The 26,965-nt window shown below is 38.8% G+C and overlaps 1 protein-coding gene across 1 annotated transcript; it reads right to left on the reverse strand.

The window, feature by feature from the left end:
* Positions 1 to 1,920: 1,920 nt before the first annotated feature.
* LOC119548357 (protein Wnt-6) lies at positions 1,921 to 17,101 on the reverse strand. The gene is made up of 4 exons (XM_037855572.1): positions 15,841 to 17,101; positions 5,359 to 5,582; positions 3,152 to 3,672; positions 1,921 to 2,661 (listed from the first exon to the last, which is right to left on the reverse strand). The coding sequence occupies exons 1-4, from the start codon at positions 15,900 to 15,902 to the stop codon at positions 2,200 to 2,202; spliced, it is 1,269 nt and encodes a 422-aa protein (XP_037711500.1). The 5' UTR covers positions 15,903 to 17,101; the 3' UTR covers positions 1,921 to 2,199.
* Between the last annotated feature and the right edge of the window lie 9,864 nt (positions 17,102 to 26,965).

Consider the following 26,965-nt stretch of genomic DNA (forward strand, 5'->3'; position numbering starts at 1 on the left):
TTATTAAATAGTTTATGAAAACCTTACCTTTTATAGTCCTTTTGGTATAATATTGATATTCAGCGCTCTAGTTTTTTATCAAAACATTTATTTTAACTATTATTTTTTCTCAGCTATAAAGGTATTCTAATTAAAAGTGAGTTTTGGAATTCATTTTATTAATAATGGTAACTTATGACATGGTAACCATTTGGAGGCCTAAAAATGAATTTTAATTTCAAGTTAAACTCACCCTTCGGTTTAAGGAACAGCATACAAATTATATTTCATTTAAATACCAGAAAAATGCAGCAAATGAGAAGACCTCTTCGACCACCGCGGCCAAGGTCAGACCGAGGTCAATGGCACTCTAGAAAAAATAATGGAGAAGGAGTGAGACTGAGGTAGCGCCAGCCTCGTGTTTAGTTTGTTAGATGGATGACTAATAAGCGTCGCCACAATTAATTGAAATCCACTGATACGCATCTGCCGAATGGCTTCAGATACAAGCAAATCTCATTAACGCGCCCAAGATAAAGCCACTGGAATCTGGAAAAACAACGCAAGGCGGAGGAGAAGAGATGAGATCCCAACGCACATATATCTCGGCGTACATTTTGTTCAGTCAAGTGAACCAAAGCCAAAGCAGCGGCCAAGAAGATTCCAATCCCAATCCGAATCCAATCTGGAACCCAATCCCGTATCCACATCGGAGGCTTTATAAATGCATGCAGATACAGTTTTCGTCTTTTGTTTCTCTCTTTTTTTTTTGGTTTTTTTTGGAAGTCAAGCGGTTTGCATTTGTACGATAAATAAAATGAATGCGATTGTTAATTAGTTGTTGCTTTTGGAGAGTTGCTGCCGCTGATGTTGCTGCGAGTATCTTATCGCTGGCATGGGCTTGTCTCCTCGGCAGCCCCAAAATAATAAACCAAATAAGAGACTCACAATCACCTCCGAGTAGGCAAATGGATCGGCATTCGGTCTTGTCGGTGGATACCTCTGGGGTTTTCATTATCCCGATTCTTAGTTGGCTGAGAGGTTCGGTAAGGCTCTTTATGTACACAGAATTGGGTATACAATTTATTCTTAGTTTATTTTATTTATCTAAATAGATTTTGGGTGATCAATTTAATTGATATTAGTTCTTCAGAAGTATTTATGTAAGTAACATACGATCTTATTTTTAAAAAAAAAAAGCAAAGCAAAATATTATAATCATATAAAATGCCACCCACAAATAAAATAAGAAGAAATCCACTATGAACCACTTTTGAACTATCCAATAAAGAATTTCAATGATAATAATATGTTTAATGCATATTTGTTTGCTTCTGTTGCTCATGATGGAACATCACAAAACGATAATCATTTAATTACATGCATTTAGCGACATCGATTTGATTTCTTAATTTATGCATTTAAAGATCGATGGCGCTCCATCGATCTGTCTGCGAATAGTAATTTATGCACAATGGGCAAATCAATTTTCATTCTGTTCAAAACGCGTTTTGCCTTCTTTTCGTTGTCATCGAACTTTTGTTTGCTGTTTAGGCAAATTTCTATAGATTTTTATCTCGTGTCGACAACAATAAAATTGTGTTAATTTATGGGAAAGTCAACGGAATGACTATGCCCAAAAGATAGATAGATACACTTGAATGAAACTGGGAACGGGTTTAAGCTGCCAGTCTGCTCAATCGATTTGTGTATTGTTGTTGTGTTGTCTTCATTAATTTACGTTTAATCATTTATGCAGATTTCAATCAATGGGCGAATCGATTTGAAATACATTTCCGTTTAGCATATAATTTTGTTGTAGACAATCTGGTTACTTAAAATTCAATTTGTTTGCAATTAATTGGATGACAAGCGGAAGGAGTTGTTATTCCCAAAGGAACTAGGCTGAAAAAAATATGTTTCTGAAATAATAATAACTGGTTTAGATTTTCTTTCATTTTATTACGACTATTTACAAGGCTTACATGAGTTGCATATGAATGATATAACGTAGGCATATTTATGTGAGTTCTATTTCGTATTTACAACTAGCTAAAAGATTAGAGATACTCGTGTTTACTTGTTAGTTAATACTTAAAACGTTTTCTCTGTAAGTGTGTGTGTTTCTATCACGCGAAATGGAAAGCTTTCAAAATTCTATTCCTGACTAAACCGAAGAAAATAATACAAGTGATAATGTTGAATGGTCTGGTTGGTCATTCAAAGACAGGTGTTGACCGCTCGATGCTCCAGGCACTTTTCGCATGTCACCTCGCAGCACCACTTAAAGACGCACTTGCAATTGGTCTGCTCCTCCACAATTCTACGGGTATGTCCTCGATTGCAGCACAATCGATCGCATCGATCGGATCCCGAACTGGACACATTGCACTCCCTGCCCTGAGTTCCCAGGGCCCCCGACTTTGCGTTGGGTGTGCAAAAGTCGGGGGACTCGTCGGCGAACACCAGTTGGTACTTGTTCGCCGGCCTCGTGTGCGGACTCTCCGGCATGAAGCTGTTCCCGTCGTTGCGCAACGTCACCTTCCTGGCACTGTCGTACCGATCCCGCAGTCGTCCCGCCACCTCCCGGAACGGAGGCATCTTCAGCCAGCAGGTCTTCACCGTGCAGGAGCCGGACAGCCCGTGGCACTTGCACTCCAGCCGCATGGCATCGCGAATGGCCTGAAAGGTATAAGGAATATATAATAAATAAATTCGAATTCTAGAAATTGATTAATAGATTTAGTTAATTTCAAGAGCAAAATAATAAATTATATTTTTCGTAAATATCACTGAGCTGTCCAAGGGTTGTATAAAAAAAGTCTAAGGACTCTAGCTTAAACGAGTAATAATTTCTTTCTCCATGACCCATGATCTTATATACCTATTATTGTTTAAGGGGATTTTCGACAGCTATTAATTATTAGTTTATTTATTTTTAACCTTAAACTTTAACCTTAATTCCCAATTCCTAAGACGATTGCTACAATGCCTTGTGCAAAATAAAATGGTCTGTGCCCCTAAATATTTTAAGAATGTTATTTTAATAATCCTTAGTACAATAAATTAAATATTTTTAGAAAGTTATCAAAGTTATTCTACGCATGAACACTATTTACAAATTCTTTATATTAACACATTTTTTTGTTGCCAAAATTAGTTTGCTACTTACCAATCGACCTGCATTATTATTGTGCAACTTGACCAGTGTGCCCAGATCACTGCGTCTCTGCCTTTGCTTGGCGTCGAGGAAAACGCGTGAGTGCCGGAGGCCAAAGTTCACGTTGTCACTGCATCCGCCCCACTCCCACTGACCTTCGGGGAACTTGATGTTGTCCCAGAACTTGCGACGCCCCCTCCTTCCGCCAGGCCTTCGGTTCCGTCCGTTCCGGTTCTCCATCGGAGATATATCCGTCATGGTGCTGCCGTTGTTGATGCGACTCATCCGCTGCTGCTGACCGGGATGTTCACCCAGCAGCGGCACCTGTTGCCGCAGCATCGCCGCCTGTTGCTGCCGCTCCAGAGCCGCCTCCGCGGTCGCCGCCGTCACCATCTGCGGCTGGCCGCCGTTTCTGCGCATGTGCGCCTTGTCGCAGGAACACTCCACCAATGTGCCCATCGTGCAGGCCTTCGTCACCGCGTAGGTCACTCCGGCGGCTGTGATCGCGTTCACGAAACCCGTTTCGCGAGAATCTGTAAAAAATGAGAGTTTTGGGTATAGTAGATACTATTTTTTGACTATTAAATCAAATTCCGAACAATATTGTCAATATTATCTTTTTATTTTTTTAATTTTACATATCCCATAATACATTTTAAATAAATTTTAGTTTGGTGACTAAAATATTCCGAAACCGAAATGAACTTTTTAAAAATTATATCAAATTTTTTGAATAGTTTTAGATTGTAACGTGTTGTCAATTTAAAATTATAACAATATACGCTTTAACTAAAAGTTAATGAATGGTTGATGTATAAGCAAATCCGAATTATTAGTCGATTAAAATTTTTAAGTATTTCGTTAAGTGGATTTTAACTCTTCCATTGGAAAGCCAACCACAACCTACAGCTAATTGTTTTAAGTGTAGGATTAAGTGAGGTGTTATGTTATTCAATAATATATTTAATTTAACGTAAGACTTTAGTGATAAAAAAAGAAACAAAGGAATTTTGCAAAAATTGTTCCACAATGGATTTCCACCGCGTTCAATCAATCCCCAATCATTAGCGTTGTCAGCAGGTGTCGCCTGATTGATTTAAATTTGTCAGTGAAGTGTTATGTTATTCAATAATATATTTAATTTTACGTATAACTTTAGTAATAAAAAAGAAACAAAGGAATTTTGAAAAAAATTTTCACCCATCTGGATAATTAATGTAAATTTTTCATAATAATACAATATCCTTCTTCTTCCATTAAAACGAGAACCCCGAGCCACAATCGATTTCCCCCACGTTCAATCAATCCTCAATCATTAGCGTTGTCAGCACGTGTCGCCTGATTGATTTTAATTTGTCAGCCTCAGCGACAAAATGATTTATTGCATGTTCGATTGGCGATCACCAATCAGCGATCGCTGCTCTATGCAAATCACAAATTACAAATCGCAAATGTCCGCTGGTGACTCGTGGTGTTGACAGTCACGTTTAATGAAAGCGAAAACGAAATCGAAATCCGAATCGCAATTGTAATCGCCGGGTTTTTAATTTGCATACGCTTGTAATGCGCTCGAAGGTGAAGTGCTGGTTCTTTTTTCTCAGCGACAGGTGATAAGTCTTGAGCCACCCTAAAATGGAGTGCTACATGAGAGACCTCTTTGGGTTTTCTTATTTTAATTTTCTGTATTATTTTCGCTGACAGGTTGACAGGGCGAGGCTTTAAACCGACCAAAGGAGAATTTCGGTGGTTACGCCCGTGGAATTTATGGCCGCATACCCACCGTTTGGTATGTGTTTTGTTTGCGCATTGTTGTCATTAAGTGCAGCGATCGAGGATCAGTATCCAACCCATCCAGGCCTCCTCCTTTCGCCTGCCACTTTCCTGGGCAATAATTTATTAAAATTGACAGCTTTGTAGGCTCATTTCAGGCGCTATTCATCAGCGCGGGTCGCTGCATTTTTATTATGCAACTTGATGGATGGTGCGGTCTGCAAGGCCTTGTCCATGACAACCCAAAAAAATAAAAGGAAATAAACTCGGGGCGTGCAACGATGAGTTGTAATTAGGCAGCTAACCCGCGATAGCATCTCCACCTGGTTTCCCTTATGTGTGACTCAGAGGCTCAGAGATTGTGTTGACAGGTTGCCCGTTGGCACTGCATAATAAACTGAATCCCCCTCCCCCGAAACTAGTTTCGTTCGACTCTAAAAACTACTTACCGCGCATTAAGATTTTCCTCATGCTCTTGCGCAGGACAGTGCAATTCCACCGCCGGTTGCGGAATTGAAATTCGCATTCGCGGAAGCCCAGGTTGATGCCATTGATGATGATCTCTTTGAGCAGGGCCGAATCGTGCCGGCAGATTTCGGCCAACTTGCCGCGCAGCCGACGTGTCTTCTTGCACATTAGATTTGGATCGAGAAGGATGTTGGTGCCCTCGGCCCTGAAAAATAAAAATATAGTTATAGTTAAATAATTAAAAAAAAAATATCTATAAAAAAATTCTACTGAACTACCTTCAATTTAAAATATGAAGCTCATACACAAAACAAAAATTTTTATTTAAAATAAATATAAATCTATGGAATATAAATAATCCCATAATATTTCAAAAATATTAGATTTAGATAATTGGTAACATTTAAAAATTTGTATATTGATTTGGATGGAAGAGGATGTTGGCGCTAGCGGCCAAGAAAAAATTAAAACGACTTAAAAATAGAATTAAATAAATAAAACAAACTCAAACTTTTTAACAATACCAAATTCCCTGCAGCTCAGCTTCAAAATATGTGTGTCTAATCCAGGTAAAATTTATATCAAATTGAAACATTTTCATATTATTTGATGGCCTTAAAACTTCACTTTTTAGATAATTTTTAAACCATTTAATTTTGATTTATTTTAAAGGCATTTAACTCATTTTTTGCTCTGACTTATCCGTTTCAGTAATATAATTTTCCCATAGTCCCCACCTAGGGCACACCTTTGTAAATCTATATCTTTAACGTCACAACCGATAAGCAATCACGTTTTCAATTAGCTATGACCAACATTTTGTTTTCCTTCAAGGGTTTGTCCCTGGCCCAAAGGCATTTATCAGACACTTTGTCATCGATGAATAATCTGCACGTAGCTCACATTTTGAAGTTCGCCGAGGCTTGGCAGTGATTTCTTGTATTTTTAGACTGACTCAGCTGAGAGTTCCCCTCACTTTTATGGTTCTGAAAATACCAATCGCAACTGGAATCGCTGGGGGCAATAGATGATGGACAAATCGATCAATCAGTGCTTGAGGGAAGAGCAAAACTGGCAGCAGAAGCGCTTTATTTACCCGCGATCTCAAACCGGGCAGAGCATAAACCATCCGAAACACTTTCCACACAACTGGAAATCGGCGCAAAGTTCACGAACAGCCAAAGTAAATTTCACGCGAATGTGCAATGTGAAAAAAGCGAAAAGCCGAGCGATTGAGCTATTAAAAAGTCATAAATCTGAAATGGAAAAACATAAATCAGCGCCAAAGGCGAGCAGTACCCGCAGAAACAGTTTTCAGTGGCCGCTTCTGAATGCTGACACATACCCGAGAAGTCGATCTCCAAATGAATATACACTCTACTCTATAGGTATACACAAAGATATACTCATACGTGTGCATACACATACTGCACCCACATTGTTGGGTAATTATTAATTTTCCACCTAAATTACATTTTAACGCCGCAGAAGCAGAAGCCGGCAAATGGCATTCAAAATGAAAACGAAAATTGCATCGATTGGGAAAATTGCAAAAATGTTGGTGTGAGTAAGTATGGCTAAAATTATATTCATCGACTTTTGCCAACCGCTCGATTTTAAGATAATAAACAATTAATGAGGACCTCTTCATCGTCGCCATTACGTATACGCAGCGTATGACGAAGAAAAAAGTAAAAAACAAGAAAGAACGCTATAGTCGAGTGCCTCGACTATCAGATACCCGTTACTCAGCTAAAGGGACCAAAGGGAAATGGAAATAAGCAAGCAGCAAAGCAAGACTGAAATGCGCCACCTACCGGCGGTAGACAGATTCAAGCGTTATGGGCGTTATGGTGGGCGTGGCCAATTTTTTTTTAGTCAATCGATAGGTATTGACGAGACCGATACAGTTCAGTTAAAATTTTGTATCTAGCATGAAAATTGTGGGCGCCACAGGCTTGGGCGGTTTGTGGGCGTTAGAGTGGGCGTGGCATATTCGCGTATCAAAATTGCGCTGCGTACAAAGCTACGGAATCTAAATCTGAAACCGTGATTCTATATCTTTGATAGTTTCCGAGATATCCACGTTCATATTTACGATTTTTTGAAGTTTTGGGGCGGTTTGTGGGCGATAAAGTGGGCGTGGCAAACTTTTTTTTAAATCAATCGATAGGTATTGATGAGAACAATACATTTCAGTTAAAATTTTTATTCTAGCATCAAAACTGTAGGAGCCACAGTTTTGGGCGGTTTGTGGGCGTAAAAGTGGGCGTGGCACTCTACTGAAACAAACTTGCGCTGCGTAAGAAGCTCAGAAATCTGCACGCCAAATCTCAATAGCCTAGCTCTCATAGTTTCCAAGATCTCAGCGTTCATCCGGACAGACAGACGGACAGACGGACAGACGGACAGACGGACAGACGGACAGACGGACATGGCTAGATCGACTCGGCTAGTGATCCTGATCAAGAATATATATACTTTATGGGGTCGGAAACGCTTCCTTCTGCCTGTTACATACTTTCCGACGAATCTAGTATACCCTTTTACTCTACGAGTAACGGGTATAATAAGATTCACAAAAATTGAGCTCATCTTTTGGAAGTTTGTGTTTTTCCTTTGGATTTCGGAGGTTTTGGCATTCTAGGCAAATAAACGCAGACAAATTTCGGCTAAGCAGCATAAATAAATAAATAAAACTATTTTTAATGAACTTGTGTGCGAAAAGATTTACGCATTGGATGGCGCCAAACTCATAAGTGGAAGCTTAGCCGACAAATATGCTAATAACCGGATGATATGTGGATCGGATTTGTATTCATAGATATATTTTATGAACTTTACTAGATATTTTGGCATTACATTAAAGAGTTTTTCGGGTGCTGTTGCATTAGAGGGTAGCAAACTTAAATGCTGAATTATTAAAAACTTTGCTATACCAAAAAAGTAAATAAATTATTTTATCGGTTATAAAAAAAGAGTATGTAAATATATTTTTTTTAACATTAAATTTTTAAGTTCTGACATCTAATTTCTGCATTTCAAAGATTCTTACCCAGCGTTCTCGCATATCTGATAACCCAATTCTGGTGCCCCCAATTTTCTCAGAGCCAGTAGATAAACCACTTGAACCGCTTCAGATTCCCATTATCGATGCCCACCTGGGATGCTTTTGCCACCTGGTTGTTGCACTGCAGCTCCCTGTGGCAATGCCACAAAAAATGTACACACACTTCCAAAACACTCGAGGAGATTATGACAACTTAATAGCTACAAAATGGAAAAAAGTCAAAATAACAAATAGAGCAGACACACGCACGCACAAGTACTTAACGAAAATATTAACTCCAAAAGGCAACAAAAACAGTCTCGGCCGCCAAATACAAACTTCAAATGATAGACGCGCTGGTAAACAAAGTAGAAACAATTGAAGATCAAATCACAATGATCATCTTCATCTTCGATCGAGATGTTGCTATTGCTATTGCTGTTGCTGTTGGGAATCTAGATGTTGCTGCTGCTACTCTAAATGTTGCTGCTTTGATGATGATGACGTCTTGGCTGCGTTGCGTTGATGACTGGAGAGATCTAAAGAACTCAAACACTTTTCAACCACACAAGTTGCCACCACCACCGAACACAAATAGCAACTCGAAACACAAAAAAAAGGAGATTTTTGTTAAGCGGAAAATAGCCGCACAGAGAGTGGAGCAACCGATCGTTCGACACTTTTTGGTTTTTGAAGTTGAACTGAAGTTTACTTGGCAGCGAAGTCGGCAGCGAAGTTGTCGGCAAACATGAAAAGGAGCCAGCACAACTTCAGATCTCTCAGGTCCCTCTACCGATCCGATCCCTCTGCCCATTCCCATCGCCATCCCATTCCCCATACCATACCACACCATACCATCCCATACCATACCATCCCATCCAGTAAAGCAACACTTGGAAACGTATCTTTATTTTGCTCCCAGTATATGTGTGTGTTTGCTTGACTTGCCTCGTATGGGTGTCGTTATAGGCCTCAATGGACTTTCAGTGATTCCTTTCCCTCTCTTTCCTTTCGTATCTGCCTTTCTCTCTCTTCAGGTGCTTTGGCATTGATCAAAGTGCCCGGTTTGGTAGTCCCAAAAAGACAAGTGGTTGAAATTTCCCATACTATCCCATACCCCCTGCACTTGTAGATATGTGCTATAAACGGGTGGGCCAAAGCGGATAGATTTTTTGGGACTTTCCCGGAATGTAGAAAGATAGAAACTATTTATATTCATTGGTTATCTCTATTAACATAAGGTACATAAAAGGAAACTAGTTCTTTCAAAGTAAGAGTTGTGCTTATGAATAATTTAAAATGGAACTTATTTGCCCAATATCATGTTTTAATAAAGAGAATACCATTCGATATCTAATTATTTATTTATTTTATTATATTTATATTTATATATATATATAGAAATATATATAAAGATAAATTTAACTGTTCCATTTAATGTTAAAAATACTCTAGGCAGATTGAAAACAAATTGAAACCCCTAACTAATTTTCAAAATTATTTTTTGTGATCTCATCACCCCGGAAAGTCTCCTCTTAACTGCAGTTTATCTTCTTGTTATCTCAATATCTCTATGTAAATAGGTAGAATCGTTTGATTGACTCATTTTCGTGAGTCAGGTTGCAGTCCTCGTCGACTTTCCCTCCAACTTCCCCTCCTGCCCCGTGGTCAGTGTAAACAAATCAACGACTTAAACCACTTGTCAACATGCGAGTGGCAAAGTATTTAAACAAAGCGTTGACAAGTGAATGAATGGCCATTGGATTGGTCGTCCGGCTGGCTCTCTGGCTTTTTATTTTCTGACTTGCTGGCTTTCCTGACTGCCTGCGCTGAGCTGGTCCGTCGGATTTGTGCCTTGGCCAAGTCAAGTGCTGTTGCGGCTGGTCAGTTTCATTTGCGCGCTCAAATATTTGTCTACAGAATGCCTCGGCGCAAGTGCTGATCTCTTGTGCATACGAATTTCGAGGGAGAAGCGTTTGATGTGGGCGGCAGCATTGACAATCGATTAGGTCCCCGGCCACAGCTACTGGCAAAAAAAATGTTAAATAAATAAGAAACACCGAAAAGGTGTTGACACGTCTGGGAGCTGGGGACCGATCTGATCCGGTGGGTGCGGCATCGTGTGTGGGCGCCGCATGCTGCTTTTTGGCACCTTTTTGGGGGAAGGAGGGATTTCTGGAACTGGGGAACTGATGTTTGTCATTTGACAATTAGCATATTAACGTGTTCGCCCTGCTCGGGCGCCCTCACATATCCTCTAATTCGATCTGTCCTAACCCCAGAAAGATAAACATCTTATACGCCACTGATTTGAATACTATACTTGTCACTATTTCGATGGTCGTATGGCATTTTGATTTAAGGACTTATTACACTTGCTCGATTTTTAATGGAGTTATTTTAAAAAGCATTGTTAACCAAGAAAAAGGCTTTAAGGCCTAACATTATACGACTTTATATCATTTATATCAAATTGTATCAAATCCAGAAAGTGTCATTGGGCTTAAATTTACTGGATTTATTTAAGAAGGTCATGGCAATCTGGGAAAAAGGATCTACAGCTCAATAATATTTAATATTGATTAACAAAGTATTTATTTTTATTAAGCTTTGCATTCAAACAAAGAAATATATACTTCTCAAAATTATGTCTCACTTTTTAATGCTTTTAAATCACTGGTGTTGGAATACCAAACTATGTTTTTCATACAGTTTCCCAGGCATGTCCATGTCCAATTGGCGCAACAAAAACGCTGGCTAATAATTCAGGCATATTTACTATGAGTATTTTGCTGCGACGGGCAATGTCATTCCTTTAACAAGCCTCCTTCTTTGGTTCCAGTGGGCAGGGCACGACTTCAACTTTAGCCCTAAGTGCCTTAACTCCGCTGGCCAACTCTTAACTCTCTGGGCCAACAAAGGCGACATCAATCTCGGGGCTTGGTGACTTTGAGGTGCGCAAATTGCGACAACGTTTAACTTAATTATGGCTCAAATAGGCGTAGCTGGGCTTAGGGAACGATCATCGACGCACGGACATGGTCATGTTCATGTCAAGGATGTCTAAACTGTGCTTAATCACAGTGATTGAGGCTGTGAGAAAGAAGAATTGGGCATCGGCCGACGGGCAAGGATTCTTGAGGCTTAGAATGCCAGCGTCATTAAGGAGCGGTAAATATTTTATTATGTTAAGTTATTTATATTATTAAGTTATTTATATTATTTGTCTGTTGATTAAAAATTAGTTTTAGTAAGTTTGTTGTATAAAATATTTTTTATAAGCAAAAGATTTTAATTTGACTATTTGAAAACAGTTATTTTGAGATGTGCTAAAAAATAATTAGTTGTGATGTAAGACGTTTTGTACTTCTGAAAATGATTTTACGATAAATATAGATTTTGTTCTTAGTAGGTATTTTAAGGAAATAATTCGTGACAAGATGAAAAGTTTTGTAATACTGAAAAATGTCTTGGTTGCAATATTTACTTTACATATTTAATCAATTAACAGAAGTACCTAAATAGTGTTTAAAAAGTTGAAAATGGTAGGGATATCTCCAACTGCTTTGATAATTCCTTATCTTATAGTAGCCCCAAATCAGCTTCCGTACTTTCCCAAGTTTGCTGGTACCATCATCATCCTTGTGAGATGAAGACAAGACCGAGTTCTCGGCACAAACTGTTTGACAGACATCATGGCCTGGCCCATCATCATCTACCTGTTCATGTGCCACACTGTCCTCCAACTTGACCCATGTCTGGTCGATGTTCTTTTGTTTCGTCATCCAATTTAATTATGATGCAGTCGACAGACAGGCTGAAGACAGACACATTCGTCAATGTAACAGGGGGAAAGCGACAAATTAACAAATTAAACAAATAGCATGACTTTTAATTAAAAGACTTGCAAAAATCTAGTGTCCGGTAACTAGCTACTTTTGGGGTTTAAGGTTGGGGAAAGAAACTTGAACGTGAAACTTTCTCTAGAGACACGGACGCCGAGACTCTCGTTAATGTCGAGCGAATTGTGTCAGAGACTCTTGTTTTGTTTTTTTTTCGCTGATTTTCTGCTCATAATCAACTCATCTGCAGTGGATTTTGGCAATTGGCCGAGTTTTGTCTGCTCGTTAGTTGAACATGATTATTGGGTTGTTTTTGCTTTTGCTGTTGGGGGTGTTTGTTGCTGCTGGCTCATAAAGTGTGCCAAATTTGCGGCAGAGATGATCTCGTGGTTGCACGGGGCGTATGAGCAATGCTGTTGATGCAACCACCGACTGTGGAGCCAGCACAGCTTGAGACTAAGTGGCCACTGGGCCACCCACCGCCCACCACCCCCTGTTTGCCTTAACCCATAAATGCCCCGCCTGGCATTAATTACCATTTCACATGCTGCGAGTGCCAAAAAAAAAAATTTTAATCGGCAGATGAGGGGCACTGACTGAACGGATTTTCGATGAATGAAAATGTGAATTGCAAATTGAATGAAAAGCAGGAAGTCGCCGGCAAATGTCAAATGATTTTCCAACGGAAATGAGCTCATTTAGGGTTTTCTCTTACGGGGGAAAAATCAAACTGCATAGATCTTGAGAATTGCGAGATCTTCATCATCGTCTCGCAGCGCTGCTTTTAATTAAATTCCAGACACATCAGCGCTAAATTTCTGCCCGATCAACGGCAATTTGTTGTAAGATTCTCTGTAATTGGCTACCCTCCTTCGTGGGCCCCTCTGCCGCCTGGAATTTCCATTCATTTAACGGAACATCTACCCACAATACGAGTGCGATCCCCGCCGATCCGATCCAAACATTCGTCTGTGCTCATCTCTGGCCCATCGATTATGATCTCAATCGCTCACACAACGACCGTTTGATTTAGTGCAGTTCGGCTGCAAAACTCGCCAAATGCACACAAACAAAATGAGATACGTTTTTGTGGGGCTGTAAACCCCCCAAATCGCCTCATTTTAGCTATTTCCGGACCCATTGTAGAATGCAAATTGCGCAGATCCGCACTTGATCGGTTATTGCAAGCCCATCGATTGGTTTTGTGCATTAAAGCGGATGATGGATTGGAATGGGTTTATTAATGTGGCGATTAGTTTTGGGAAAAAACTTGAGTAGGTTATTATTTTCATTTCATTTTCATTTATTTTTAGAGAGTTACCATAACACTTTGAAGTTTTAAAAATTTAATTACTATACGAAATACTCTAGAAATAATTTTTTATACCAAGGAAGATGATTTCTTTGTTTAAAGCAAAATAAATAAAAATTCAGAAAAATAGGTATTGTATAAAAATAGTTTCAATTTAATATTTTAGAAAAGCATGCCTGTATGGCTTAAGAAAGGTTTTAACATTTTTGGCATAGTTTCAGGTTAAAATAAAATATTAAAAATTAACAGCTTACTAAATTGTATTTCGTATTTACACTTGCATTTGATTTAAATGAAAATTTTCTATTTCGACCTGCAATCTTAGTCCGCATTTTCTCATTTTTCCTTAAAAAGGGTTCTTAACACCTTGTTCCTGAGTCGGTCGGCCCATCTGTCACCTTTCATGGCCTGCAGGTTGTCATCAGTATCTGCCCCACCGCCCTTGAGCGGCACTGATGAAGCGTAGAAAGTGGCACAGCCAAAGGCAGACGATTTGGGTTTAATTTTTGTTTTCGGTGCAACTTTTGGGTGGTGGCGACATCAACGGACGCACATCTCGTTCAACGTTCGACATCAAAAGGCGGCAAAAAAAAGAACTGACAGCGTTGAACTTGAGCTTTAATTATTTAATTAATTTATTGTGAAAAGAGGCAATTGAATTGGATGCAGCATGGAAACACCCAGCCACTTTTCACCCCTATCCCCACAATTTGCAGGTGTCCACCTTCGCTGCTGACGCGCCCAGTTGCACAGAACTCAAATTAAATTAATGAAAATAAAAAAAACAGATCTACAGACATATATACAGGGGGTATAGCCACGAAATCGTCATGCAGTCTACGCCACGCGACGCCCACGCCGCCCCCTTTTGGCCACCCTGCATCCATCCTGCCAAATTTCAGCTTTCGATGCCGTTGACAGCCACAATATTTCTACCTTTTGGCAAATAGATATAAAGGCGGACCTCTTTGGGGCGAATTCATTGATGCCACTTTGCTGGCAAATATTTTGGCAAAGTGCATAACTTATGTGTAAGAAGGAACCCCTTCCTTTCCCTCACTAGTTCTCTTTCTATTTGATGTCTGTCCTCCCCGGTTTGTTTATTTATTTATTCATCTCGTTGGACGCCTTTTCGCCTGTAATTTCGCGCATAAATTGCTCCAAGTGTCATTTGGCTTTTCGGCTTCATCCGCTTCTACTCGTAGCCATTTATTTTGGCCACAAAAAAATAAGGGGGAGAGTAGAAAAGTTGCCATGTAATTAAATCTAAATCAAACGTCACATTTTGAAGGTCCGCCGAATCGGTCGCCACGCTCGATTGGCTCTGATTTGGATTTGCATTTGCATTTTGACCATTTAGATCGCATTTGGCTGGGCATTTATTTTGGTTCTGCGGTGCCTGCACTTTTTTATTTTCGGTCTCCCCAACCGGAAGCTGTTACGCCAATCTCTATCTCGTAAATTGATGCGATTTGACATGAACACAGATGCTCTGTGGCCAAAAGACCTCCGAGCGGGTGGTAATGGGTTTTTTGGCATTGAAACAGAACATAAATTGCATGTTGAGCGGGCACCAACGGGCCAAAGCGAAGCGACTTTGTTAGCTGAGGTGCATAAGTTTAAACCAGATGATTAAATTTAGAGAAGTTCTGTGTACATAATACAATGCATTATTTACGTTTCAATATATCACAAACCAGCTGACGATCCTTGTCATTATCATCATTTTTAAGAAGCGCTTTTAAAAAAGCCACATTATGAAGGTCTAATGCTCAAAACAAGCTGAAATTCTCTTTCATGTCTTATTTTACCACTAGCAGCTGATCCTGGAAATCAATTACCAAAGAAAAACTATTTGCTTTTTCTATTGTATCTATTGATACAAATATTTACTTTAAAATTGGGTAAGTACGCTGTAAAAAATTAGTTTATAGGACTCCACACCTCTGTTTTAACAATTTATAATTTTGGATACCCTGTCACTAATATAAAAGAATATTTAAAAATAGCAAATTAAACTAATTAAGTCAAGTAAAATGGAAAGTTTATTGGCCTTATTAAATTTATTTTTAAATACAATTTTGTAAAATTTGAAAATAATATATTAAAAATGAAATTACAACAACGGTGGCCCCTAATTTATGATCATGTAAACAGACTTTCAACTACAAGTAAATTAAAATTTTATATTCCGTTTTATTACTATTGAGGTGGTATATTTTCAGTGGTTGTTAAAGAATAATATTTAAATGCCACTTACCAGCCGAATCCAGTCATTGGCATTGCGAATATTAAAATTGCAATTACCATGAGCAAACGCATATCGATTGGAGCCGCCAAATGCAGCGGCAACAAACCAAATTCTGGCCCGTTGAGCTGTTTTGTTTTTTTCAGTGAGTGAGTGCTTTATATTTATAGCGTTTTTTGTTTTATTTTTTTGGCAGGTAGTAAAAGTTAAAGCCGTTTTTATTGCGGCCACGATGAGTACACGAGATGCTTATTTGAATATCGTTGACGTGTGCGAATTAATCAAGCGTCTCGGGTTGAGTGGATTTTTTTTATATATTTCATCAGGGGGAAGTTGGCGGTTGGTTGCGGAATCCCGGGCGACATGATCACCGATCTGATCCGAGGTGATCTGGATGATCTGGCTGATCTTTCCTGATCTTTCACTGTTTTTTTTCGCTGCTGTTTGAGGCAGAGGCTGCGTACGCACACGGAGAAAGCTGCCGGCGTACTGAGAAGCGGCCAAAAGGAATATTGGCAAGGAGTCGTCGGCCGGGTTTCGCGATCCAGGCGAACGAAACAAACAAAAAGTTTCAGGCCAAAAAGTTGAACAGCGAATCAAAAGCCTGGCCAAGGGTGGAGTCCAACTGGGGAATTGTTTTCTCTTCCTTTTATTTTTTTATTTTGGGCCCAGCGAGTGGGGATGTATTTCGGGCGGGGGTGGGGGTTGGGATCGACCAGGGAGTAGCGTAAAAAATGAAATTAAACGCGCGCTTTAATCAGAGAATCCCAGGCCGAAGACCCAAGTCGCGCGACTCTGCTTTTGTCCGTACTTTTTATTTTGGTTTTTATATTCGCTTTAGCCCCAGCTTTGGCTGCCTTTTTGGCCCTCGATCTTCCTTTTTGCGGCTCAGTTATGTTTTTGTTAATTTCGTTCCATCCAGAAGTTGTGGCGCATCCTTTGCGCCCGATTTTCCCATGTTCCCAACATCACAAGACGCACACTCGAGGTGAATTCTTCTCGCGATCGGAACACTCGCGCTGACCGTTCATATGGATCTGAGGGATCGCTAGCCGATCATTTCGAGAACGTAAGCTCGTAACAACCGTGGGATTTTCCACCTCCTCCGCGCTCGCGAAAATCGAATCTCACTCGCGAAATATAACGAATACCGATCGGGCCCGGACTCTTGACTGATTCTGCTTCTGATTCTGATTCTGCGGATCGGATCGGTTCCGATCGGAGAGATCTCTCGACCCCACAAAAAATATAAGGCACTCTATGAATGGACGTCGGTTGTCGGTCGGTTGTCGGATCGTTTCTGATGGTGATACGTCGCCGTCGAAAAGTCTCTTCCTCCACTTTAGCAGCTCTGCTGACGCTCTGTTTGGAAGCGTGAAAATTTATTTCACTCATGCGCGATCCGAGCGCTCAAAATCTGTGGCGTTCTGTTCTGTTCCCCCAACTTACACTGGGCCAGATCGCCTGCTTTTTGGCATTAATCAGGAAGTATCAGGAAAATTAACTTAATTTTTTAAATGAACATAGCCTGGCTATTTCGTATCGAATAAAACCCTTCTGATAATATGCAAAAATTGACAGGATGGGCTTATTCTTCTTTAAAGAAAAAAGGTATCCCATGTTTTTTTATGGATGCGGAAATCAATGATCAGGGAATACTTCTATATAATTATCAGTAGCATGGAACAGACCATTATATAATTATGTGATAAAAAGTGTAAATTTTTTTTTTATTTTCTTACAAAAAAAATTTTACGTTAGCCTGCAATCCTTACCTAGATATTGTAAGTTGGGCTTAATATGTTCTAAATAAAAAAACAATTAAGAAATTAAAGATTAATTAATAATAACAAAAATATTACTCATCCGCCATATAGCTGATGGGGGTACTTTGTCCAGTCAGCACGAAACTTAAGTCCAATCGGTAAAGTTTACTTGTATATCTTAACTGGTTGAATTTATGCCGTTAAAGAGCAATCTGGCCCAGTGTGCAACGTCGCCGGCGCAGTTGACGTCTCAGTTGGCTGCGACGCCACCGTCCGTAGTTTTTGTGTTGATTTTTGAGATATTTTCTAATGTATCTGTAGATTGTGTTGGATGTGCTTTATTTTTTGACGGGGTATATGGCTTGCACAGTGCTCGCCAATTGTATGCGAGCTAGGTAAAAATGAAAGAAAGAAGCACAAGACCTTTCTCTTTAAGCCATGGTGATATCTTTTATATCATCATATCATTATATATATCATTTTAAAACTTTAAACCAAATATAATATCAGAAACCAATTTGTTTTAAAAATGTATAGACATAGAATTCAAATATTTACTTTACGATAAAAAATTTTTTTTTTAAATAGTTAAGTAAATATTTCTTAAAAATAAAGTAATTGACTTCAAAAAATGATTCGTATACTAATTTTATAAAATTTTATGCTTTGAAATTTTTTATTTAAATTTTGTGGAATTGGCTTTTACTGACACAAATTTGGCTGACTTACCCTCCTTGGAACGTACTTCTCTCAGACACTGTGGGCTCTTTAACTCGGTTACGGTTACCTAGCCAGCCCGACTTCGTTCCTCTTGATTTCCGTTTCTGTGACATTGCTCTCCTATCCACTATCCACTCCGCACCTCCGAAACCCCCTCCCCCAACTCATCCCCCTCAATTGGCTCCTCCACCCGCGCTCTGTTTTGGCCGCCGCGAATTGTTTACACGCGACAAACTTGTCATCTTTTTTTTCGTGTACATCTCGGATGATAAAAAAGGTTAGCGACTTTGTCTTTGGCTTGCTCTCCGGTTGTTGGGCTAGGCCACGAGCTCAGGTAACAACAAACAAAGTATAAAAAAAAAGAAACAGAAACAATATCAACCGGTGGTCAAAGAAGAGAGAGAAAACACTCATAAGAAAAAGCATCAAATCGAGTCGCATGATCATAAAAATTGTGGCACTTTTGTACTCCACCGCTGTCCTAGTCACTCGGAAATCCAGTGTGTTCCACTGTCCAAGCCCCAGAGTTTGCATACATACTCCATCGTCATCCCCGGCTCCATCTCCAGACACGTTCGCGTAATAACGCTTCTTCGTATCTGGGCGGCTAATCATTTTCAAATACCATAAAAAACATTTCACAGAGCCCATCTGATGGCCGTAGGAGCTGGTAATAAGCTAAAAGTCAGGTGAAACAGAAACGGGAGCAGCTACCAAAAGCCTAGTCAGTCAACAGTCATCAGAAATCTCGTCTATATGGCGTGCTGGTCCCGTGCTGCCGTTCTAAGATGCTGCCATAGTCGATTACGAACTGATTAAACTTTTTATGGTTGTTTTAAATATTTTAAAGATTTTTAAAGGATAGAAAAAAGTGTATTTTTATTTCATAACTATTAAAAAAAATCTTAAAATATGATTTAATTTGGTAAAACCATTTATTAATCTAAGTAGGAAGTGGTACACTTGGGAATTCTTATCTGCATCTTCCATATATTCTCTTTCAGATTTATACTTCTTTGCTGGGGAATGATTCAAATTTTAAGCCAAATTTATGGCTTGCTTAAAATGTCCACGTACTTATTAACAGAGGAAGTCTCTTTTCACTCTGAACCCATATTTTATTTGACCGTCAGTGGGTTTGTTCCTGTTCAGCTTGTAGTCTAAAAAAGTAGTTGGTTATGTTCTTTTCAAAATATTTGTATACACTCAGATTTTTCTTTTTAACATTTAGCCAATGATCCAATCTTTTTTACTATTTACCTTCTCGTTTTCATCCCTTTATTTAAATTTAAAAGTATTATCGATTTCCAAAACTGTTTGATCCACCCTCCTTATAAGTCTCCATCTTCCATCCCAACGATCTCGATTTGTCTGGACAGCTCTATAGCTTGATAGCTCTGCTCAAATATGGGCTAATCGCCATTGGTATTATTGATGTAGCTGCCCCTCATGATGATGCTTCAGCTGCTTGGCGCTTTTCGGTTTGTTTATATATCTCAAACTTATTTTTCTTTGCGCATCCCAAAGAATTCGGCAGCATTTTGTGATTGTTCCTTAATTGTTGTGGGCATTCTGTGGTTTATGGTTTATGATACACTACCGCGTTGTACTACTGAACAGGGATGTGGAAGTGGAAGTGGGCGAAGGGGGCAGTGCTGAGTTGTCAGTCTAAAGTTCACAAGTTGTCAAAAAGTTTGCGCTAAAGTTTCAGACCCGGAGCATTTGGTGGCCCGGACTTATCTGTCTGTGTTAACACATTACCAGCACTGACGTGCAACTCGAGATGTGCTTTTCTCTCAGTTTGACGGGGCTGATTCAACAAATAAACAAAAGGTGAAAACTTCACGGAGAAAAAATGTTACCAAATTGGTTCAAATATGATGGTAATAGGGATTACTGCTAGCTTTTATTTTTTAATAGCCATTACTAAAAGATTGTTTTACCAAATCGTTACAAAAACAAATGCCTAGGATCTTATAGTCCTTTCTATTGCAAACTTGATTTATTATATCGTTACTTAAGTACATGTGAGTAAGAAATTGTTTATTTCCGGTTGCTTGAAGCTGATTTCCTGTTACTATCGACTGGATTGATTTTTTCCGGTGCACTCTTAAGGAAAATATGTCTATTAATTTAAAATAGACACTGACGGAGCCGCTGAAAACTTGGCTCTTTCTTTATCTCTCCCAATACAGTTGCTTAAAAAACATTAAAAAGCGAAACGAGAGAAAAATTCAGACATACTTCGACCGCAATGATTAATGGATGCCAAACGGTTGTGAAATCCTATAAACAAAGTCAAACCAGAGACAAAGACTTTCCGAAGGGACCTGCCTCCGGAAAACTGCATTTGGCTTCGATCACCATTCAGAATCAACTGTCAAATCCGTGATGTTCACCTGATCTGGGTGCAAAATCAAAGAATGGGCGGTAAAGGCATCGGGCAGAGGGCGCTTGGCCATAGAATTCTCTCGCACTATCAATGGGGGATCATAAAAACTTTATGGCCCTAGCAAAAAAAAAGAAGCTGCCTCAGCAGCAGCTACAATTCTTTTAAGTGCCCTCCGTCGTAATTACTCTCAAGCCCAAAGTCAGCTGAAAAATATGCCACTACAGATCTACAAACATCATTTTGTATATATAGTTCTTCTCGATAACCAAACATTTTCATGGGGGAGGGCGCTACACGGATTGTTTGGTATTGTTCGGACGAATGACCGATTCGGGGAAGCGGTTCTCGATTTGTGCCACAAAAGCTCTCTAGAACGGCTTTAAAGAGTCCGAAGCGAAGAACAACAAACAAAAACGTCATGTTATGAGCTATTAACGTAATTGGAAAATGGCATTGGGGGAATTAGAGCGCTCTTTGATGCACTACAATGAAAAACTCGGGCTACTGAAGATGGAGGAAAATAAACAGAGAATTAACCGAAAATGTAATTGAATGGACAAATTTGTGACTAAGGAGGCAAGCTGGAAATATATAAATGTGGAAACCTTACCTATAAATAAAAATTAAATATATGGCGAATAACAAAGAAAAGTTAAGATTTAAATGATGAATAACAGATAACTTTCACTATTTCAATAAAAAAACAAACTCAAATGTTCATAAAAGCATTTGTGTGAAATATTTGGGCGATTGGTGCTTTTAAAATGGATACAAAATATATCTTTTATTTTGTATATTACTCCGTGGTCTATTAAAATCAGATAATTATAGCTTCTTAATCTTAAAGATCTTTATTTGCGTTAATTAGGTCATCAAAAGCATTGTTAAATTAAAAAACATTACATTCCGAAATATAATGAGAAAATATCCATAATCCACACTCTCTCCCTTTCACTGTTCTCGTTTTCCTCTCGAACTGGCTCATTTTGAGGTATCTGTGTCTGAGTTTTTCGGCTTGTAATTAAAAACGCATAAAATCGAAACAACAAAGTAGCCCCACAACAACAGCAATAACGAGAAACAAACAGAGAAAAATGTTAATACTCGCCTCGCTTTAGTTTTCTGTTTTAGTCGTAATTAACGTAGAAAGTGCTGAGTGCGCGGCCACAGGAAATGATTCCTCGCCAGCAAATTAAATAAACCGCAAGAAGTAAAAAACCGAAACAAAAACAAAACGACAGAGAACAGATTTAGTTTATAAATTATTTCGAGCTTTTATTATTATTTATTTACCATTTTTACCACCCATTGTTGCTTAAACAATTAAAAAATACACACAAGAGCCCCGAAAAGAGCCACAAAAATAATATATTTCGAGTCAACTGCTTGGCTTTTTACGAGCGATTCAGTTGATTTACTAGCCAGCCCCCGAAGAAGTATCCGAGTATCTGAGTATCTTGGCATTTGAGTATCTGTGTGGGACAGGCGTGTTGAAACGGACAGTCAGCATCAGAAGCGGCCGAGTGGTAAAAGAGATTTATGCCCATTTTGTCAGCTGCTCGACTGCTCGGCTGCTCACTCCGTTCTCCATTCTCAAGTTCAAACTCTATGAAAATGGATTTCAACATGATTTTTACTGGCCGACATAAATAAAGCCACTATCGCCCCACCAATTTGGCCATTTCCCATCCCGGTCACCTACCGAAAAATAAGTGCCAAAGCTTAATTAAGCCACATCCCAGGGCTCGGGCTCATCATAAATTGGCCTTAGTGTTGAGCTGATGCCGAGCGGTCCGATCAAAAACAAAGAGCAGCCTTGCCGAAGGACCACCAGGGATCTCGGATCAGATGGGCCCGTATAATGGGCCAAACTGGTTTTCGGGCCCGACTGCAGCGTCTGCTGCGGATTAAGCGATTAAACAAATTAAAACAAATTACGTTTTTGCACCCACCACAGCGACGATGAGCATAAAATTAATAAAAATTTACCTGTCACGGAAAGCGGCCAACTTAAAAATGTCCCAGTCAGTGTCGAATATATAAGGTATTTTAAATGAGACTGTTACAGGGTGTTATGTGGAGATTTTTTAATTTAAAATAATATTTTTTCATTAAATGTTTTTAATAGTTTTTAAACCTTTATGTATGCTTAAATTTCTTGCGGTTCCTTGTGGACTCTTATTATTTTTTATAGTCATTGTCATCAACTTCTAGATAAAAGTAATTAAATCATTTTGTTCATTAAATAATTACCGCAAAAATTTAAATAAAATATACACAAATAAAACAGAAAGAAATCCAAAGGTCGAAATAAAGTAAAAAATTGCTTAAGTGAAAAAGGCAAACATGCTTTTTTGACATAAGCTTCTTTTAAAGATATTAAATATAAAGAATTATATTAATGAAAACACAGCTTGACAAAAAAAGACTTTTTTATCTATATATAATCTTGAAAAGATTTCTTGAATCAAATCGATTTAATAAAATATTATATTCAAAAATTAAAGAAAAGTATAAATTGGTCTTCCCCAAACAAGTAATATCGTTTTATAGGGTACCTGATTTTGACTATTTCCTGATTTTCCTATTCGACGCCAATTGGTGCAGCTCGGTTTGTGTTTTTCCAGCCCATTAATTTCCTTGGTCTCGACCAGATATCCAGAGCTCTTCCTGTCCGACGCACCCACAAATTATGATCGACAAAATGGGCAATTATAATTATTGTTAACGATTTGTTTAGGTAACATTAGTTTGGCTGTTTAGTTAGTTTGGTTAGGCCAATGCCGAAATTTATTTTAATATTTATGCACCGAAGTTCATTAAAATGCAAATTTATTGGCACTCGTGGTCTCAGCCTTGTTGCACGGCCAACTGGCCAATTGGATTTAAAGTGAACAAAAAAAAAAGTAGGGGAAAAAACTTCTAGAAATTTATAGCAATTTTGCCGCTTGGCAATTGTTAACAAATTTACTGTATATATCTATCTGCATATAATGGAACGTGTTTGTATGTTTTCCACGATATTGCGTATGCGCCATGTGAGTTTATGGCGGACGCGTGTTTGGCTGTATTAGTAAAACACACACACTCCCAAATTGCTCATACGCAGCGTTAAACGAATGTAGTGAGAATCCAGTGATTCAGTCCCACTAATTCCCAAGAAATATTGCGATTCCAGGAGAAAGTCAGGGTTAACAGAGGGTTTTTTATGATTTAGTGGAATTTATTGTTTTGGTAATTCTTTCGGGTTCTTCTTGGTAAAGAAGATTCTTTTCATTACTTCTGGCTGGCTTGTAAAATACTTTCTCTGCAATTTTTCTTACTAATTGAGCTTTCCAGATCTTTTGCTTCTATATTTTGTTCTTATTTTATGCCCAGAAACTTTTTAAATAGCTTATTATTTAATTAAAAAACGTTTACCCTTAGGTATTACCTTAAGGTCTAAACGCAGCTGAGTAACCTATTAAAAAATAATCTGAGGGATCGCATTTCAGATGTCAACCCTTCGTTTAGTGGGGCTTAGAGATTTGGTTACATCGGTAATTACTCAACAATTTTTAACCTGATTAAGCAGAAGCAGCAGAAAATGCTTCACCTGGACAAAAAATAAGGGGCTGCATTCGGGCAACGACATCAACTTGTCGTCGTTGTTTTTATTTTATTTTTTATTTTATTTTGTTTTTGTTTTTGTTGGCTGTCAATGGCACTCAGTGCTGAATGCAGGGCATGTGCTGCATGCATTTAACTTTAACATGACAAACCGCAAACTCATAATACACAACATCGGCGACAACAGGTTTCCACAACCACAAGATAAAAGGGGGTTCAAGTACCTCCGACTCCGACTATATCTTCGACTTCAACTCCTCCACTCAACTGGACTCCATCTAGATGGAGAAAAGCAAAAAAAAAAAGAAAAAACTGTCCCAACTGTCTGAGCGGGCGATTCATAATATCATATTTCACTTCCTTCAGGATATCATAAAACTTGGCGCATTGCGTTGTGGCTCGCTGTGTTGTCAACATTTATTGAAAAGTCGTGCCGATTTTATAGCCATTTTCACTGTACACCGTACACTGGACACAGGATTATCCCGATCTCCCAATCCCATTCCGAATCCCATTCCCAATCCCAGACCGAAACCCATCCCAATACCAAAGTTGCGGAATGGCGCTCCATCGCAGTGACTTAGTTTATTTTGCAGCTATTTATCTCGCTTAGTTGGTACTTTTGGCGTAGATTAAGTGCACTAAATACCAAAACCCCGGCTAGAAGAGCCAGAAACGATTTGACTCCCGCCGATCGCCAGACGCAAAGACGGAAAAGCAGAAACCCAGACGGAGTTGCAGACAAACGGCTGGTCAGCGGACAAGGAGTGAATTCAGTTCGGGGCGAGGTGAACTGAACTGCACTGAACTGTGGCATAAAGTTGCATTCGCTTATTTATGAGTTAATATACATGAATTATGACATCAAAGGCCCCACAGTCAGGCCAAGTTGCTCTCTAGCCCGACTGAAATCGAAAACGAAATGGAAATGAAAATGGACGACGGCTCATAGGCACAGATCACACACCCAGAGAAATTGTAATTGATTTTCGGAAATAAAGAAAAAAACGATCCGAAGGTGTATTTGCCCCTGCTATAAGAAAATTAATGTTAAGATAGATTCTTAATGTTATAATTTTTGCAAATATAAATATTTAAGTATAAAAATTGGATCTGGATTATGGATCTTAATTTTTAAATCAAGATCAAGATTTCGGAAATGTTCCATTTATTAATTTGTTCCTTTTATTCAAAATATCTGATCCTACATATTTTCAAAATATATTGGAATATTTTGGTTATTGTAACCCATCTTGACACTGATTTTTTTTATATTTCCTACATTGAAAAAGTTACAAAGGAATTATATATATTAAATTTTGTGTGCACTTTGCTATTTAAGGTAGATATTTTTCTCAAAGTGCAGTGATCTTCTCAGGCAAAAGGTTCGGTCAGGGAAAAAACGATTGTTTTGACACGCGGCGTTTTGTCTAACGGAGGCGGCTTAATTGAGTTTCATTTGATTCACCGATTCGGTTTTCGGGATTCAATCGCTGGGGCATCGGGGCAAATTAAGAGACCACACGCAAGGTGTGCTCCGGAAACAAAATATCCATGCTCGAGCGCTCAGCAAATCGAAGGTTGTGTGAAAAATGGTCTCACATACAACGAGCCAAAAAACAGATCCAAGAAGATACGAAATAAAATGGAATATTTTATGACTAAACGTCAGCCAGCCGAGTGCCCGGCAACAATAGCAGCAAGCCGGCCAATAACAACGGCAAACTATTACCAAAAAAAAAAAAAACATAAATAAATAAAACAGAATATATATATTTGTTCGAGCTTCTGTTGCGGCTTTGCGGTCTGAGTTCGGTTCATCGTTTGTCGGTCTTTTGCCTTTTTTGGCAACGCTCCTCCGCAGCTCCCCAGATCAGCAGACCCCCAGATCCCCAGATCCTCATTCCAAGACCAACTTCATCGCCCGGTGCGTGTGGCATGTTGCCATTTGAGTTTTACATGTGTTTGCGGCCTTTTTGAATGCCGCTTTGGAAGCGTGTGCTACCAGCTCCGTATTACCTGAAATAAGTATCCCCAATCTGGGTGATCCCCCGTCTCCTGAGCACCAATTAGTTACAGCTGTGAGTTGTGGAGCCATGGAGCTTTTTTGGAGGTCTCCCAACGGAAGGAAGTATTAGTCAGACTCTGAGAAATTCAAGGGCACGTGGGGAGGGAGCTGCCGAGACTATAAAGCGAATTTCGTGAATTCTTGAAACTGAATCACGATGAGTCAGCTAATGGGAGGATGGGTGAATCGATCTAAGTGAAAGAACATCTGAACATCTGTATTGATAAGATCAGAAATTTCTTTGACAAGGCAAGAAATAGGAGATAAAAATCTATTACAATTTGATTTTAAAATGGAAACATTGGCCAATAAATTAGTTTTAATTATGTATTTACCAACAAATTATGAATATAATTAGGTATTATTATTGTTATATTATTGGGTCACCTGTATAATAAAATGTCTTTTAGAATTCTAAAAATGTGGTATAAAATTTTAATGACTGTAAAAAAATAAGTATTGTTTGGGGGCTCTACTTTTACACTAAAACGTAGATATATTTAACGATCAATATTTGTTGGATGCATATACTTTTCCTAATATATTTCTGTGATACATAATTCAGACTATTCTGCTAAATCC

The sequence above is a fragment of the Drosophila subpulchrella genome, chromosome 2L, assembly GCF_014743375.2.
Source record: "Drosophila subpulchrella strain 33 F10 #4 breed RU33 chromosome 2L, RU_Dsub_v1.1 Primary Assembly, whole genome shotgun sequence".
Taxonomy (NCBI): Eukaryota; Metazoa; Arthropoda; class Insecta; order Diptera; family Drosophilidae; genus Drosophila; species Drosophila subpulchrella.